Source organism: Mustela lutreola, chromosome 6 (genome assembly GCF_030435805.1).
Source record: "Mustela lutreola isolate mMusLut2 chromosome 6, mMusLut2.pri, whole genome shotgun sequence".
Lineage (NCBI taxonomy): Eukaryota > Metazoa > Chordata > Mammalia > Carnivora > Mustelidae > Mustela > Mustela lutreola.
In genome coordinates this window covers 45,505,021-45,520,414 of record NC_081295.1, presented here as the reverse complement: position 1 = coordinate 45,520,414, position 15,394 = coordinate 45,505,021, and the positions used below count along the sequence as shown (strand labels likewise).

General features: G+C 36.1%; 1 protein-coding gene across 3 annotated transcripts in view; it reads right to left on the bottom strand.

Annotated features, from left to right (window-relative positions):
* CEP162 (centrosomal protein 162) overlaps positions 1-15,394 on the bottom strand; it is a 101,087-nt gene that overhangs the window by 73,352 nt on the left and 12,341 nt on the right. For all 3 annotated transcript variants that reach the window (XM_059177158.1, XM_059177160.1, XM_059177159.1), the window contains exons 3-6: positions 14,393-14,507; positions 10,966-11,112; positions 10,424-10,607; positions 8,272-8,336 (exon numbers count right to left, since the gene is read on the bottom strand). In XM_059177158.1, the coding sequence (XP_059033141.1) occupies positions 8,272-8,336; positions 10,424-10,607; positions 10,966-11,112; positions 14,393-14,507 (511 nt within the window). The remainder of the gene's footprint in view (positions 1-8,271; positions 8,337-10,423; positions 10,608-10,965; positions 11,113-14,392; positions 14,508-15,394) is intronic.

Genomic DNA, 15,394 nt, shown 5'->3' with positions numbered 1-15,394 from the left:
TTAAAACCCAAGGGATCAAACTGAGAGAGATTAGTGACTCAATGAAATGTTCCAATATCAGAATTATTGGGATCCCTGAGGGTAGAGAGAAAGAGGTCTAGAAGATATATTTGAGCACACTGTAGCTGAGAACTTCCCTAATCTAGGGAAGGAAATAAGAATTTGTGTCCAAGAGGCAAAGAGGACCCCTCCCAAAATCAGACTGGAGAACACACTGACGCCATGAGATATAATAGTACAATTTGCAAATCTTAGATCCAAGGAAACAATCTGGAAAGCACAGCAAGGAGAAAGAGACTTCTTACATATAGAGGGAGGAATATCAGAATAACATCAGACCTGTCTACAGAGACCTGGCAAGCCAGAAGGGGCTGCCAAGACATATTCAGGGTACTAAATGAGAATAACATGCAGCCAAAGATACTTCATCCAGCAAAGCTGTCATTCAGAATGGATGGAGAGACAAGCTGCTGCCAAGACTGGCAGAAACTGAAAGAATATGTGACCATCAAGCTGGCCCTGAAAGAAATATTAAGGGGGGGGGGGTTCTATAAAAGGAGAAAGACCCCAAGAGTGATATAGAACAGAAATGTACAGAGATGATCTATAGAAACAAAGACTTTACAGGCAACATGATGAAAATAAAATCTATCTTTTAATAATCACTCTCATGTGAATGGCTTAAACACTCCCATGAAACAGCATAGGGTTGCAGACTGGATAAAAAAGACAGGACCCATCCATATGTTATCTACAAGAGACTCCTTTGGAACCTAAAGATACATCCAGATTGAAAGTGAAGGGATGCAGAACCATTTTTCATGCCAACGGACCTTAAAAGAAGTTGGGTTAGCAATTCTCATATCAGACAAATTAGATTTTAAGCTAAAGACCATACCTAGAGAAACAGAAGGACACTTTATCATTCTTAAAGAGTCTATCCAACAAGAGGATCTAACAATTGTAAATATCTATGCCTCCAACATGGGAGCAGCCAACTACATAAGCCAACTCTTAACCAAAACAGAGACAAATTGATAATAATACATTAATAGTAGGAGATGCCAACACTCCACTCTCAGCAACAGACAGGTCATCTAAGCAGAAAAGCAACAAAGAAACAAGAGCTCTGAATAACAGACTGGACCAGATAGACCTCATAGATATACACAGAACATAACAACCTAAAACAAGAGAATACTCATACTTCTCAAACGCACATAGAACTTTCTCCAGAACAGATGACATAATGGGTTACAAATTCAGGTTGAGATTATTCCCCACATATTGTCAGACCACAATGCTTTGAAACTGGAACTCAATCGCAAGAAAAAATTTGGAAGAAATTCAAACACTTGGAAACTAAAAGCCATCCTGCTTAAGAATGTTTGGGTCAACCAGGAAATCAAAGAGCTTAAACAATTCATGGAAACCAATTAGAACAAAAACACATCGGTCTAAAACCTATAGGATACTGCAAAGGTGGTCCTATGGGGGAAAGAAATAGCCATCAATGCCTCACTCAAAGAAAAACCCAGAAAAATCCTGAATACACAAACTATCTTTATACCTTAAAGAATGGGAGAAAGAACAACATAAAAGCCTAAGCCAGGCAAGAGAAGAGAAATAATTAATATTAGAGCAGAGATCAATGAATTAGAAACCAGAAATACAGTAGAGAAAATCAATGGAACTATAAGATTGATGAACCACTGGCCAGACTTACCCAAAAGAAAAGAGAAAGCACCTAAATTAATTAATAAAATTATGAATGAGAGGGAAGGGATCTATTTCTAACACCAAGGAAATAGAAACAATTACTAGAAATTATCAACAACTAAATGCCAATAAATTAAGCAACCTGGAAGAAATGGATGCCTTCCTGGAAACCTATAAACCACCAAGACTGAAAAAGGAAGAAACTGACCTGAACAGACCAATAACCAGTAAGGAAATTGAAGCAGTGATCAAAAACCTCCCCAAAAAACAAGAGTCCAGGACTTGATGGATTCCCTGGGGAATTCTACCAACCACTCAAAGAAGATTTAATACCCATTTTCCTAAAGCTGTTTCATAAAATAGAAACGGAAGGAAAATTTCCAAACTCATTCTATGAGGCCAGCTTTACCTTGATTCCCCAAACCAGGCAAAGACTCCATCAAAAAGGAGAATTATAGACCTGTAATATGTAATTATAAACCTGTAGTATGTAATATTAGAGACCTGGTGAATATGAATGCCAAAATTCTCAACAAGATCCTAGCTATTGGATCCAACAGTACATTAAAGGGATTATCCATCATGACTAGGTAGGATTTATCCCTGAGATGCAAAGGTGGTTCAACATTTGCAAATCAATCAATGTGATAGAACACATTAATAAGAGAAGAGACAAGAACCATATGGTCCTTTCAATTGATGCAGAAAAAGCATTTGACAAAATACAGCATCCTTTTGGATTAAAACTCTTCAGAGTATAGGGATAGAGGGAATGTTCCTCAATTTCATAAAAACCATCTATGAAAAGCCCATAGCAAATATTCTCAATGGGGAAAAGCTGAGAGTCTTTCCTTCAAGATCAGGAATATGACAAGCATGCCCACTCTCACCCCTGTTGTTCAACATAGTACTAGAAGTCCTAGCAAAAGCAATCAGACAACAAAGAGAAATAAAAGGTATTCAAATACGCAAAGAAGTAGTTAAACTCTCTCTTTTCACAGATGACCCCCCCCCCCATTACTAGAACTCATACAGCCATTCAGTAATGTGGCAGGATACAAAATCAATGTACAGAAATCAGTTGCTTTCCTATATATTAACAATGTAACTGTAGAAAGATAAATTAGGGAATCAATTCCATTTATAATAGCACCAAAAACCATAAGATACCCTGGAATAAACCAAACCAAAGAGGTAAAGGATCTATAGTCTAGAAACTACAGAACACTTATGAAAGAAATTGAAGAAGGCACAAAAAGATTGAAAAATATTCCGTGCTCATGGACTGGAATAAATTTTGTTCAAATGTCTATGCTGTCCAGAGCAATCTATACTTTCAACACCATCTTGATCAAAATACTAATGGCATTTTTCAAAGTGCTGGAACAAATAATCCTGAAATTTGTATGGGACCAGAAAAGACCCCGAATTGCCAAGGAAATGCTGAAAGAGAAAAACAAAGCTGGAGGCATCATGTTGCCTGATTTCCAACTATATTACAAAGCTGGGATCACCAAGACAGCACGGTATGGCACAAAAACAAACACAAAGACCAGTGGAACAGAGTAGAAAGTCCCCCGCAACTCTATGGTCAAATAATCTTCGACAAAGCAGGAAAAAATATCCAATGGAAAAAAGTCTCTTCATCAAATGGTGCTGGGAAAATTGGACAGCTATATACAGAGGAATGAAACTCAACCATTCTTTTACACCATACACAAAGATAAAACTCTAAATGGATGAAAGACCTCAAGGTGAGACAGGAATCCATCAAAATCCTAGAGGAGAACATAGGCAATAACCTCTCTGACATCGGCCACAGCAACTTCTTCCAAAACACGTCCCCAAAGGCAAGGGAAACAAAAGGGAAAATGAACTTTTGGGATTTCATCAAGATAAAAGCTTCTGCACAGCAAAGGAAACAGTCAACAAAACAAAGAGGCAACCCATGAAATGGGAGAAGATATTTGCAAATGACACTACGTTAAAGGGCTGATATCCAAGATCTATAAAGAATTTCTCAAACTCAACAGCCAAAGAACAGATAATCAAGTTAAAAAAAAAAAAAATGGGCAGAAAACATGAACAGACACTTCTCCAAAGAAGACATATGAAAGGCTAACAGAAACATGAAAAAATGCTCAACATCATTAGCCATCAGGGAAATTCAAATCAAAACCACACTGAGATACCACCTTATACCACGTAGAAACTGCCAAGGCAAGAAACAACAAATGTTGGAGAGGTTGTGGAGAAAGGGGAACCCTCTAATACTGTTGGTGGGAATGCAAATTGGTATAGCCACTTTGGAAAAGTGTGGAGGTTCCTCAAAAAGTTAAAAATAGAGCTACCCTAGGGATGCCTGGGTGGCTCAGTTGGTTATGCGGCTGCCTTCAGCTCAGGTCATGATCCCAGGGTCCTGGGATCGAGTCCCCCATCGGGCTCCTTGCTCAGCAGGGAGCCTGCTTCTCCCTCTGCTTCTGCCTGCCTCTCTGTCTGCCTGTGCTCTCTTGTGCTCTCTCCGTCTCTGGCAAATAAATAAATAAAATCTTAAAAAAAAAAATAGAGCTACCCTATGACCCAGCAATTGCACTACTGGGTATTTACCCCAAAGATACAGGTGTAGTGAAAAGAAGGGCCATCTGTACCCCAATGTTCACAGCAGCAATGCCCACAATAGCCAAACTGTGGAAGGAGCTGAGATACCCTTCAATAGATGAATGGATAAAGACGATGTGGCACATATATTCCATGGACTATTACTCAGCCATCAGAAAGGATGAATACCCAACATTTGCATCAACATGGATAGAACTAAAGGAGATTATGCTAAATGAAATAAGTCAAGCAGAGAAAGCCAATTATCATATGGTATCACTTATATATGGAACATAAGGAATGTCACGGAGAACATTAGGAAAAGGAAAAGGAAGGGGGAAATGAAGGGGGGGAATCAGAAAGGGAGATTAACCATGAGGGATTGTGGACTCTGGGAAACAAACGGAGGGTTTTAGAGGGGAGGGGAGTGGGGGGGATGGGTTAGTCCTATAATGTGTATTAAGGAGGGCACATATTGCATGGAGCACTGGGTGTTATATGACAAAAATGAATCATGGAACTACATCAAAAACTAATGATGTACTATATGGTGACTAACATAACATAATAAAAAAAAAAGTTTAGAACAGGGGCTTGTATATAATGTGTCCTATTTACAAGTGTTAGCAATTACATTTAGTAGTAATAATTGCTTTGGTTAGTATTAGTAGTATTCACTTAGTATTACTGTAACTATAAGTTATAATGAGTTAAAAGTCCTAAATTAGTAAGGCAAAATATTATTTCTGAATGGGAAAATCCTAATGTGCATTTATCAATATTACATTTTGTTAACTGCATTTTGTGACTGAATAGTCAAGAGGCAAAAACTGTAACATACAAATGACCAATCCCTTCTCTAGGAATTTATCATAAATAAACAGGATTTGAAGTAATTAGGAAAAGTCATTGGTAGATACAAACAGAAAGAACACAGATGACAAATGAATGGAAATAAAATAGCATATCAGAGATTTCAGAAACATCAAGGCCAATTAAGTTTATATAAAAATCAAAGAATAAAACCACATTGAGAAGGAGGTTCTCATGTAACAAATCTCAGAGGTAATAATATGCAGGCTCTTCCACATTGTTTTGGAAGACAATGAGAGTATTAATTTGTAATGTTCCAACCATTTTGGGAGGAAGATGTTATTCATTCAAGGTACTATTTCTATTATTATATTCCCTAACTTCATAACTTGAAAATGTTATTTGCATAAATAGAAGTTTTAAAAATTCAGGTAAAGTAAATAAAGGCAATATAAAAGATTTGAATGATAGATTTTGGAGATAGTTTTCATTCTTTGTTGGAAAATTTAGCTGCAATTTTAATTTAAGTATGATGCAACCTATAGGACTTTATCCTCTACGATGCTGGGTTTCAAGAACTTTGTAAATAATGAATAAACTGGACAAAATTTATGAAAAAACCATTTACAGACATTGGACAACTGGCTGCACAAAACAGTGATTCCTAAGAAAAGATAAACAAGCGGTGGGTGAATTACCGAAAGGTATACAAATCCAGGAATGTTAAGCAGGGAAGGGGAGATCAGGATAGTCTCACCACGTTAAGGTGATAGAGATAAGAGAGTTCAGAAACGCTAAGGCAATTAGAAGGTACAGGTCAGTAACAGAGGAAACACTTATGTAGAAACAGAATTCTAAAGATCTGCACGGGGTCTCCCTGAGTCTTTGCTGAATACTAAGCCATATTTGTATAGTATGAGCAAATGGAAAGCTACAGGCTAGAAAATTCACAGGCTTCACACAAGGAAGTGAGACTCTGAAGTTCTAACCAGTTTGAGTGGAAAAAATCTTCATTGTTTAGTAGGCTCATTCAGTAGAAACCTCAGAAAGGCTATGCCTTAGTACTAGTGTCAAAACTGAAATTAATTTCAAAAATGAAAGGGTACTTGAGACTTCCCCTAACAAAGCATAAGAAAAGTCTTGGAAGATCAAGCTAGCAAGGGCAATTATCATCCAGAATAATGCTTAACACTCTTTATAAGAAAAAAAATAAAATCTAGACACTCAACAATACAAAAATCTACAATATCCAACACCCAATAAAAAATCATTAGACTTACAAGAGAAGCAGCATTCCACAAAAGGAGACCCACCCAGAAATGCACAAACATTGGGATCAGCAGAATAAACTAATTTTAAGAACTCTGGGGGACAGGGCGCCTGGATGGCTCAGTGGGTTAAGCCTCTGCCTTCAGCTCAGGTCATGATCCTAGGATCCTGGGATCGAGCCCCACATCGGGCTCTCTGCACAGGGGGGAGCCTGCTTCTTCCTCTCTCTCTGCCTGTCTCTCTGCCTGCTTGTGATCTCTCTCTCTCTCTCTGTGTCAAATGAATAAATAAAATCTTAAAAAAAGAAAAAAAAGAACTCTGGGGGATAAAAAAGAACATGAGAAAAGATATCAAAGAAATTAAAAAAGAAAGAAAGAAAGAAAAGGAACTTCTAGATTGAAAGAAAAAAAAAAAAGACTCAATGAGTTAACAGAAGATCAATGGAAAGAAGAAGAAGTCAGAGTCTTAGAAACCTACAAGACAAAAAGCCATCTAACACAATTGTAATTAGGGTCAGAGGGAAAGGGATGACAGAAATAATACTTGAAGAATTAGTGGACAAACATTTTTCTCAATTTGATGGAAACTATATCCACAGATCAATGATGCTGAACCACCTCCAACTAGGATAAATACAAGAAAAGACACATCAAGATGCACCATCATCAAACTGCCACAAAACCAGGCTAAAAAACCATAGACACTGATTTCTGTGTAAGGGGTCAGCATCCCTAACTCCCATGTCATGCAAGGGTCAACTATTTGGAAAGTTGCTAAGACAGCAGATCTTAAAAGTTTATCTCAAGGAAAAAATGGTGGTTTTTTGGCACTGGTGATAGATGTTAACTAGACTTGTTGTGGTGATTTCACATGTATCAAAGCACTATGTTGTACACCTGAAAATAATACAGTGTTATATATCATCTATACTTCAATTTAAATAATTTTTAAAATTCATTTTAAATAAGAAGTTAAAAAAAAACCTCAAATCGATGCAAAAGAATACAAAAAACTGGGGATTATAAATATGTGGATATTTTCACATGAATATAAATTTTCTATCTTCCTTTAAAAATTTTTAAATAGACTATTAAAAGCAATATTAATTAAAAGATAATAGTAATAATAATACATCACTGGATTTTAAGATACATAGAAAAAATGTAAGACAAAATAGCAAAAAAGGTTGGGGAAGTTTACTGTTTTTAAGACTCATATAAAGTGGTATAATGTTATTTGAAAGTAGAATGTATTCAATAAGATAAAGATGCATGTTATGAATCATAGAGAAACTAAGGAAAAAATATACAACAAAGAGGTTTAACCAAACGAAGGGATAAAATGGAAGGTTATGAATACTCAATACAATAGACCACAGAACAAAATCAATACAACAAACCAACTGTCAATGAATTAAAAACCATACCAATGAATATATTTTTATAAAGGGTAGAAACATTTCAATTAAAAGTCAGAGATTGTTAGATTAGACCAAAAAGCAAAATCTAGCTATATGCTAACTATGAGAAAACTATTTTAAATGAAATAGAAAAACAAAGACACATTAAAAGTCAAAGGTAGAAAAAGAAATATCACTGAACTATGCTTTAGAGATATTGGTCCTGGCTCCACAGATTACTCTAGTCCTTTTCCTGTCTTCCTAATTGGTCTACCACCCACTCCCAACAAATGAGGTAGCAGCACACTTTCAATCATTTCTTAGCAGCTCAGACTGTAACACAGGCAGTTCACTCTACCTGACCAAAGCTCTTTCAAAGATATGATTTTCTTTTTATTTTTCTCCTATCAATGTCTTTATTAATAGTTATATTATCTTTCCAAATATGTACATTTTTAAACCAATGAAATTACCTGCCAGTTCATGTTTCGATTCATTCTCATGTTTATCTTCACTTAGATCTACATTATCTTGGTTACTGAAAAAAAATTTAATTTAGTATTTAATGTTAATACATTTCCATGTAATCTTTCATGTAATTAAAAAAAAAATCTCTAGCATTATATTTTTCTCCTCTAACAAAAACTAAAAATTTGGAAGTTCTAAAAAAAATGTTTTGAAAATAAAGGATCCTCAAATTGTAGCTATCAAATTCATACAAAGAGGGAAAAAATGCCATATTTCTTAACTTTGGTATACAAAAATATATACAATTTTATACATAAGTGTGTGCATTTACATGTCTCAGGGCCCAGATATCCTTTCTACACTAAAAATTAGAAACTGACTACATGAGACCAGTGAAGTCTTCATGGAGCCAGAAAAAACATCAGGTTCAGCATTTACCTGTTAATAAGCAATTTAATCATGATACAGAGGCTTAATAGGAAACTTAAACCAACAAAAACTCAGAAAAGTAACAAAAGAGACTGAGGAAATTTCAATGATATTGGGTTAGTTCATATACTGCTTTCTTTCAAACCAAGGAATCCACCCTACTTTTTTCAGTCCATCAACCCTGTCTTTAGTGAGATTATCAGCAAATCCAAGAAGCTACAGAACTGTAATAATAATAGCAGCAAACAATATTGTATACACAATGTTATTTAGCACTCTGACTAGCCTGTCCAAAAGCAGAAATATCAGTAGTTAAGAATACTGTTAAGAAATAAAAAAAAGCTAAGAAATATTACAAAGGGGCCAAAACTTGTAGCCAACAAGCTTGTGTATACTTAATCTGTGTTGTTACCATTGGGAGAGGCAATCACTATGGGCCCTGAGTGACCCTGCATGTTCTTGTGGGGTACGCCAAGAACACAAGGCACAAACCCCTCTTTCCTAGGTTATTTCCCAGGATTGTGTTTGCAGAGAGCAACTTTGAGAGATGAGGCAGTATCTCCTTCCAGAAAAGAACCACGCTTATTTCCTCTTACTATAAAAGCAATGGATTAGGGCACCTGGGTGGCTCAGTGGGTTAAGCCTCTGCCCTCTGATCAGGTCATGATCCCGGGGTCCTGGGATTGAGCCTCGCTTCGGGATCTCTGCCCAGCACGGGGCCTGCTCCCCACCCCTCAAACCCCCCGCCTGCCTCTCTGCCTACTTGTGATCTCTCTATCAAATGAATAAATCTTAAAAAAAAAAAAGCAATGGATTCCCCAAGCTTAGAGCTCCTTTCCTGTAAAGCAGCCCACTGCCCATGCAGACAGCCATCATGGACCCTTCACAAGCTTTATGGAGCATGGGGGAACTGATGCAAATGAAGATAAGACTCAGATATGGTTTTTATTGTGAAAAATTAAGTCCTTTGTTTCTGACCCAGGAATCTTGTGTCTATTGTCAGCATCCATAAAATGGCAGGGTAAATCTTTAGCTTACAAACAGGATAAAAATCTGAAACCCTACACAATTCATCCATGGTCTATAAGAAACTCAGCATCCTAAGGAGACCAGGTACTCTAATAACCAGAGGTTATGATTCTCCTCACCCTTAATTTAATTAAATTATTGTAATTTGGCTTCCATTTATAATTTTAAAAGGCCAAAGGTCTACTGTACTTACAGAAGACCAGCTCAGGCAACTAGTAGAGTTTTCACTATAAATGAGGTTTCCTGATAATCATCATTGTCAACTATAAATAAAGGAAGGACAGAGACAAAACCTGTCTTTACTTCCTGGTTCATTCTTTCTTTTCTGTTCTTTTTTCCTCTGATTTTGTAACAGCTAACTGAACTCCCTTATTTACTTCAGCTGTGGGAAATCACTTAAGAAGTTACTTTCCTAGTAAAGTCTTTTTGCAGTGTGCCATTTGTCTCAGCAGCATCACAGGTATGACATTTCAGATATCTGGATGCAGAGTGGGCTCTTAAACACAAATCAACATATTCCATTCACATATAAGGGAAACCATGATCAAAATAATGAACCAAGAAAAGAGATAAAAATAAAATTTAACACTTGTTTGTTACAATATTTACCCACTGAAGCCAATGCATATACTAGTCTTTCAAAAATACAGAAAAATATAGAAGTCATTTAACGATTAGTTGATCTTATATATACATTACCTATGTAAAGCTTTAAATTGTGTAGAATCATTGGAATCCAGTTCCTTATTTAATCTTGAATAGTCAATGGAAGACGTTAAGCCTTCCTCAAGCCTGGCAAAAAATTGCTCTTTTTCTTCTTGTTCTTCTAATGTGTCCAATCCCAATCCAAGAACACTATGATTGAGTTCAGAAACTACTATCTCTAAATGAAAAGGACAAATATATTTTATTAATATGCAGAATTCTGATAATATTAATTTTAATGATGCATTTATTGATATTATTAGTAAAATTAAAAAAAATTTAAAACATACTTTAATCTCTCACCCACCACATATAGACTTGTACTCATAATCAGTATGTAAGGTTATATGGCTTCCCTCAAGATCTAATTCTAAACCTTTCAGGAAAGTATTAAGAACATCTACATGCTTCAGTAAAGGAGGTTCCAAGATACAGGTTAGTTTTTATAAAAATTTTAATTATAGTATAGTTGTTATAGTATTTAATTTAATTAAGCATAGTAATTAATCTGTCAACTCATATCCCTCACATCTTACCATTTGTTTCTAAGCTGTCAATACTTAAGATGGAGGTTCCACTGCTCTGCAGAAACTGAATCCTTTCAGCAGACTCCTCTTCTACTTCCATAATAGGCTGAGAAGGCTTCTTTGCTTTCAGATAGCTTACATTTGTTTCAAGCAGTCCTAGGGATAGGATTTAAGATATAGCTGGATACTTATGTTCAGAAAACTGTTCTGACCACTATGTATTAACCAATAATGCTATTGTACTAGCTTTTCCCCCCATTATGCTAATTTTGTGGACAGTAGCTCTAAAATAAATCTGGTCTATTAAATAAGAATCCATCAGACCTAAAATTCACAAAAGAAAAATAACACTACTATTTATTTGTGCTGTATCTTAGTCAACAATCTCAGAAGTTTACATGAAACAAAATTTTAAAAATTACTTTGAAGCACAATTATTTAACACAGTACACCATGCCACTTTAAAGAGTATCTTCTGCCTTACGTGAAGGAAGAATAGAAAATCACCAGGTGAACTAGAAAAGGGAGACAACCCCAGGTAGGATGAAGACAAGGTACAATGGGTCAGTGATGGGAGGGGAGGCCACACTGGAGGATGCAAAAAGGCCAGTGAGGTTGAATTTAGAGAATGAGGGTGAGTCCAGGTGGAAATGAGCCCAGAGAAGGAGTCGATGGTCAGATACTCATAGCCACAGAAAGTGTTTTTCTCTTTATGCCAAAAATACCGGAAAACACTGAAACAGCTATGCAATATTCAAAATTTGTCATAGTAGCATACATTTGTTATAAAAAAGTGAAAAACGGAAAAGTTAAATTTTCACTATGTGATATATACTAAGGTTAGAAGAGTATCGCTTTTGCTTAGAAGGAAGTCTTGTTAAGAAGTCACAAATTCTGAACTGGCGGGGATTACCCTAAGTGAAATAAGTCAAGCATTGAAAGATAATCATCATATGGTTTCACTCATATGTAGGACATAAGACACAGCTCAGAGGATCACAGGGGAAGGGAGGGAAAAATGAATAGGAAGTCATCAGAGAAGGAGCCAAACCATGAGAGATTCTTTTCTCTGGGAAACACACTAAGGGTTGTAGAAAGGGAGGTGGGTGGGCGGATGGCGTAGCTGGGTGATGGGCATTAAGGAGGGCACGTGATGTGATGAACACTGGGTGTTATACACAACTAATGAATCACTGAACACTACACCGAAAACTAATGATGTAATATCGGCTAATTGAATTTAAATTAAAAAGAACAAAAAAAGAAGTCCCAAGTTCTGACTTCAGTTTCCTAATTAGTGTCCTCTCAGAAAGGATTCAGAATCTGTTTTTATGGCTTTGTGTGAATAATGGTTTTATAGATAAAATAATAACTTCCCCAGTTGCATAAAATCAAGAGATGTTATCTATAGACACCTCAAATACAGAAGTGCACACCATGGTTGGGGTGCTGTTATGGTACCTATGAGGGTCTCACTCTGGCTCTGAAGCTGGACTCAGGGATGTGACCCACACTAACTGAGCTTACAAAAGACTAATGACCAAAACCAAGATCCAATTTAGTTATTCATAATGAAGAGTATGACCAGTAGAAGGATTAGATTGTTTCATCCTCTAGGCAGATGTTTTATCCTTACAGCAAATGAAAGAGTAAACTGTAAGGCTAAAGTAGCTCAATGTTGATGTTTAATGGTATCTAAGATTGGTAATGCACTCCTCTCCGCAAGAGGGTGTTTAATTCCCCCTCAGAAGTTTCTACACTCTTCATGGCAGGAATCCTCTCTTGTCTGTATACTAGTGCCTAGTATGCACAACCTAACATGAACTCAGAAATGTCAGTCATTGAACCAAGGACCAGGCTATGTCCTTGGGTGGAGAAACCCTTTCCTCAGTATTTAAATGGTTACTGTCAAAGTTTGCTTTTTAAATACCCTTCTTGGAATCTTTTACTCGTCAAATCCACTCTGACTGATAAATTCTTTCTTAAAAATTGATACCTTTAGTCAGGTTACATTCAAATGTTGGTCCTAGTCCTTCCCTTTGGGATGAGTATGCACATTCTAGCTCTGATTCATGACTTTCAAGAAAGAGATTTTAATGCTAATGAAGTCTCAAATCTTTGTAAACAATTCCAATAGTACTTCATCATATAATATTCTTTTCAAGCACCAACAGGTAAAAGATTCTAAAAACAAATTCTTTACATTCATTTCCACAACTTCGCAGCCATAAACTTTAGCACTGTTATGTGGTTGGGAGATTTGTGAAAAAAGATACTGAATTTTTCAAGAAGGCAATTCTTATGGTTTTAACAGAGAAACAACTCCCAAATTTACTCTAACGTTCATTTATTAAATACATTTATTATATATTTACTGTTGGAGTCAGGGGATACAAACAAAAAGAAGTATTTCCTGCCCTCACAAAGCTCCCAACCTCATAAACAGCCCTGCAGGTAATGACTATCAGCACAGTGTGTACGTGCTATTAAGGTGTTTTGAAATTAAAACAAAGGAGAAAATAGTTATGCTGAAAAGGGAGCTGGAAGAGTTAGGGAAGAAGGATGAGAAAAGACAGTCCAGTGGTGAGAAAGCATACACTAATGCAGAGACAGAGTCAATGATGTTTCTAGGAGGTAGGGAATAACTGAGTATGGCTGGGGCACAGGAAGCTAGAAAGGAGGGTCCTAATCAGAAGATGATGCAGAGCCTCAGCTGTCACATTAAGGAACCTGGGCTTAATTTCACGGAGAAAAACAAAAGCTTTGGGGCAAATCTCCCCATCCCCACAAGGATATAGAAATCCTCTAAGTTTACAAAATGCTGCTTAATGGTCTATAAATAGTAAAGCAGTACAAACACAGGTTAACAGAAGTAGTCTGGGGTTCCTTGCGGCAATATCATATACAGCAGGTATACCAAAGCAAACACTCCAGAGACTCGTCTTCCATTTGTAAAGATGTGACTAAGAACAGTTTTGAGAAAGGTATACACATATGTCAGGCAGGTTCATTAATGAGTTCTTTACCATTAAGGCAATAAATTCCTCTTGTTACTACTATTATAAACAGACTGTGATAGCAAAAATCTAAAGATCTGTTAAAATCTTTCTAATGACATTAATACACTGTCAGATTTTTTATTAAGTCATCTTAAATCAATTTACCTTTATACATGACAATATAGAAATACATGTGTATTACTTTTCATCTTGAGTAGATATAAAATTATCCAATGTAATATAACCTGATAATGCAGAAACATCACAGATTCTCAATTATGTAACATTTTATATGAAAATTCAAACTTCAAAAAGTCACGCTACTAGTATTATTTTCTTTATATACATACAGTCCAAAGGCAAAATCCTAGAATTAAAAGTCTTGACTGACCCCTTGTGGTCAAATAATTTGGAATAAAAATATTGGCAATATTTACCACCATCTTCAAAATCATCTTCAGTTATCCACCATGGCACTGCATCCTTCTTTTTCACTTCTCTTTTAGGTTGTCTAGGTGTTTTGTTTGAATTGTCAAAAGAATCATCTGAAAGCTAAATCAGATATGAGCTACTGAATTAAAATTCGAGAATCCCAGATTCATCACTAAAAATGTTTCTTTTAGTTCTTTCAAAGTTCAGCTATCATGAACATAAATAATATGTTAGTGATAATGTATAAATTGGTATTTTCAGAGATAATGTATAAATTGGTATTTTTAAACATATGTGGCTAAAATAACTTAAAAATTAAGTATACATCTTTGAACATCAATTTCATAACCAGAGTTAAATAAGTAAACTAACCAGGGAGAAAACATCAACAATAACAATAAAGAAAGAAAACTTATCAAGAAACTTGATCAAGAAGGGGAAAAAAAGAAGTATGCAATCCTCTCTCCTAGACATTCTCTAGGGTCTAAGAAGAAATAATGATTGAGCAAAGTAAGCTAGCATCACTCTCAAAAGAGCACAAAATTCTAAAATCAGATGAACCGAGTTTCAAGTGTTTACCAAAAAAATTAGCATTTTGTCACAATGGATAATAGACTTTTAAACTTTTATTTGTCCTTTTCTACTCTTTAGCTCCAAATTTCAGTACAATCCTAAATCCACTACTCTAACCCTAACTGACCCACCAACACCACCACCACTCTCAGTCAGTAACCTGGCCTCTCTCTTCAGTGAGAAAATAAAGACCTTCAGTCAAAAACCACCCTCTTTTCCCTCACTCCACCATTACGTTCACCTGTAAAGACACTGCCTTCCTCTCAGAAAAGAAATTCTTTCCTCCACGCGAAGGAGAACTTGTAGAGGGGTCAATCACTTCCCACCTTTCTAGGTTCTAGAACCTAGGTCATCCCATGTCATCTCCGTATCTGCACTCCCTCCTCTCTCCCATCCCTTCTTCCCCCAGGTCAAAACCTGCCATCTCTGTACCA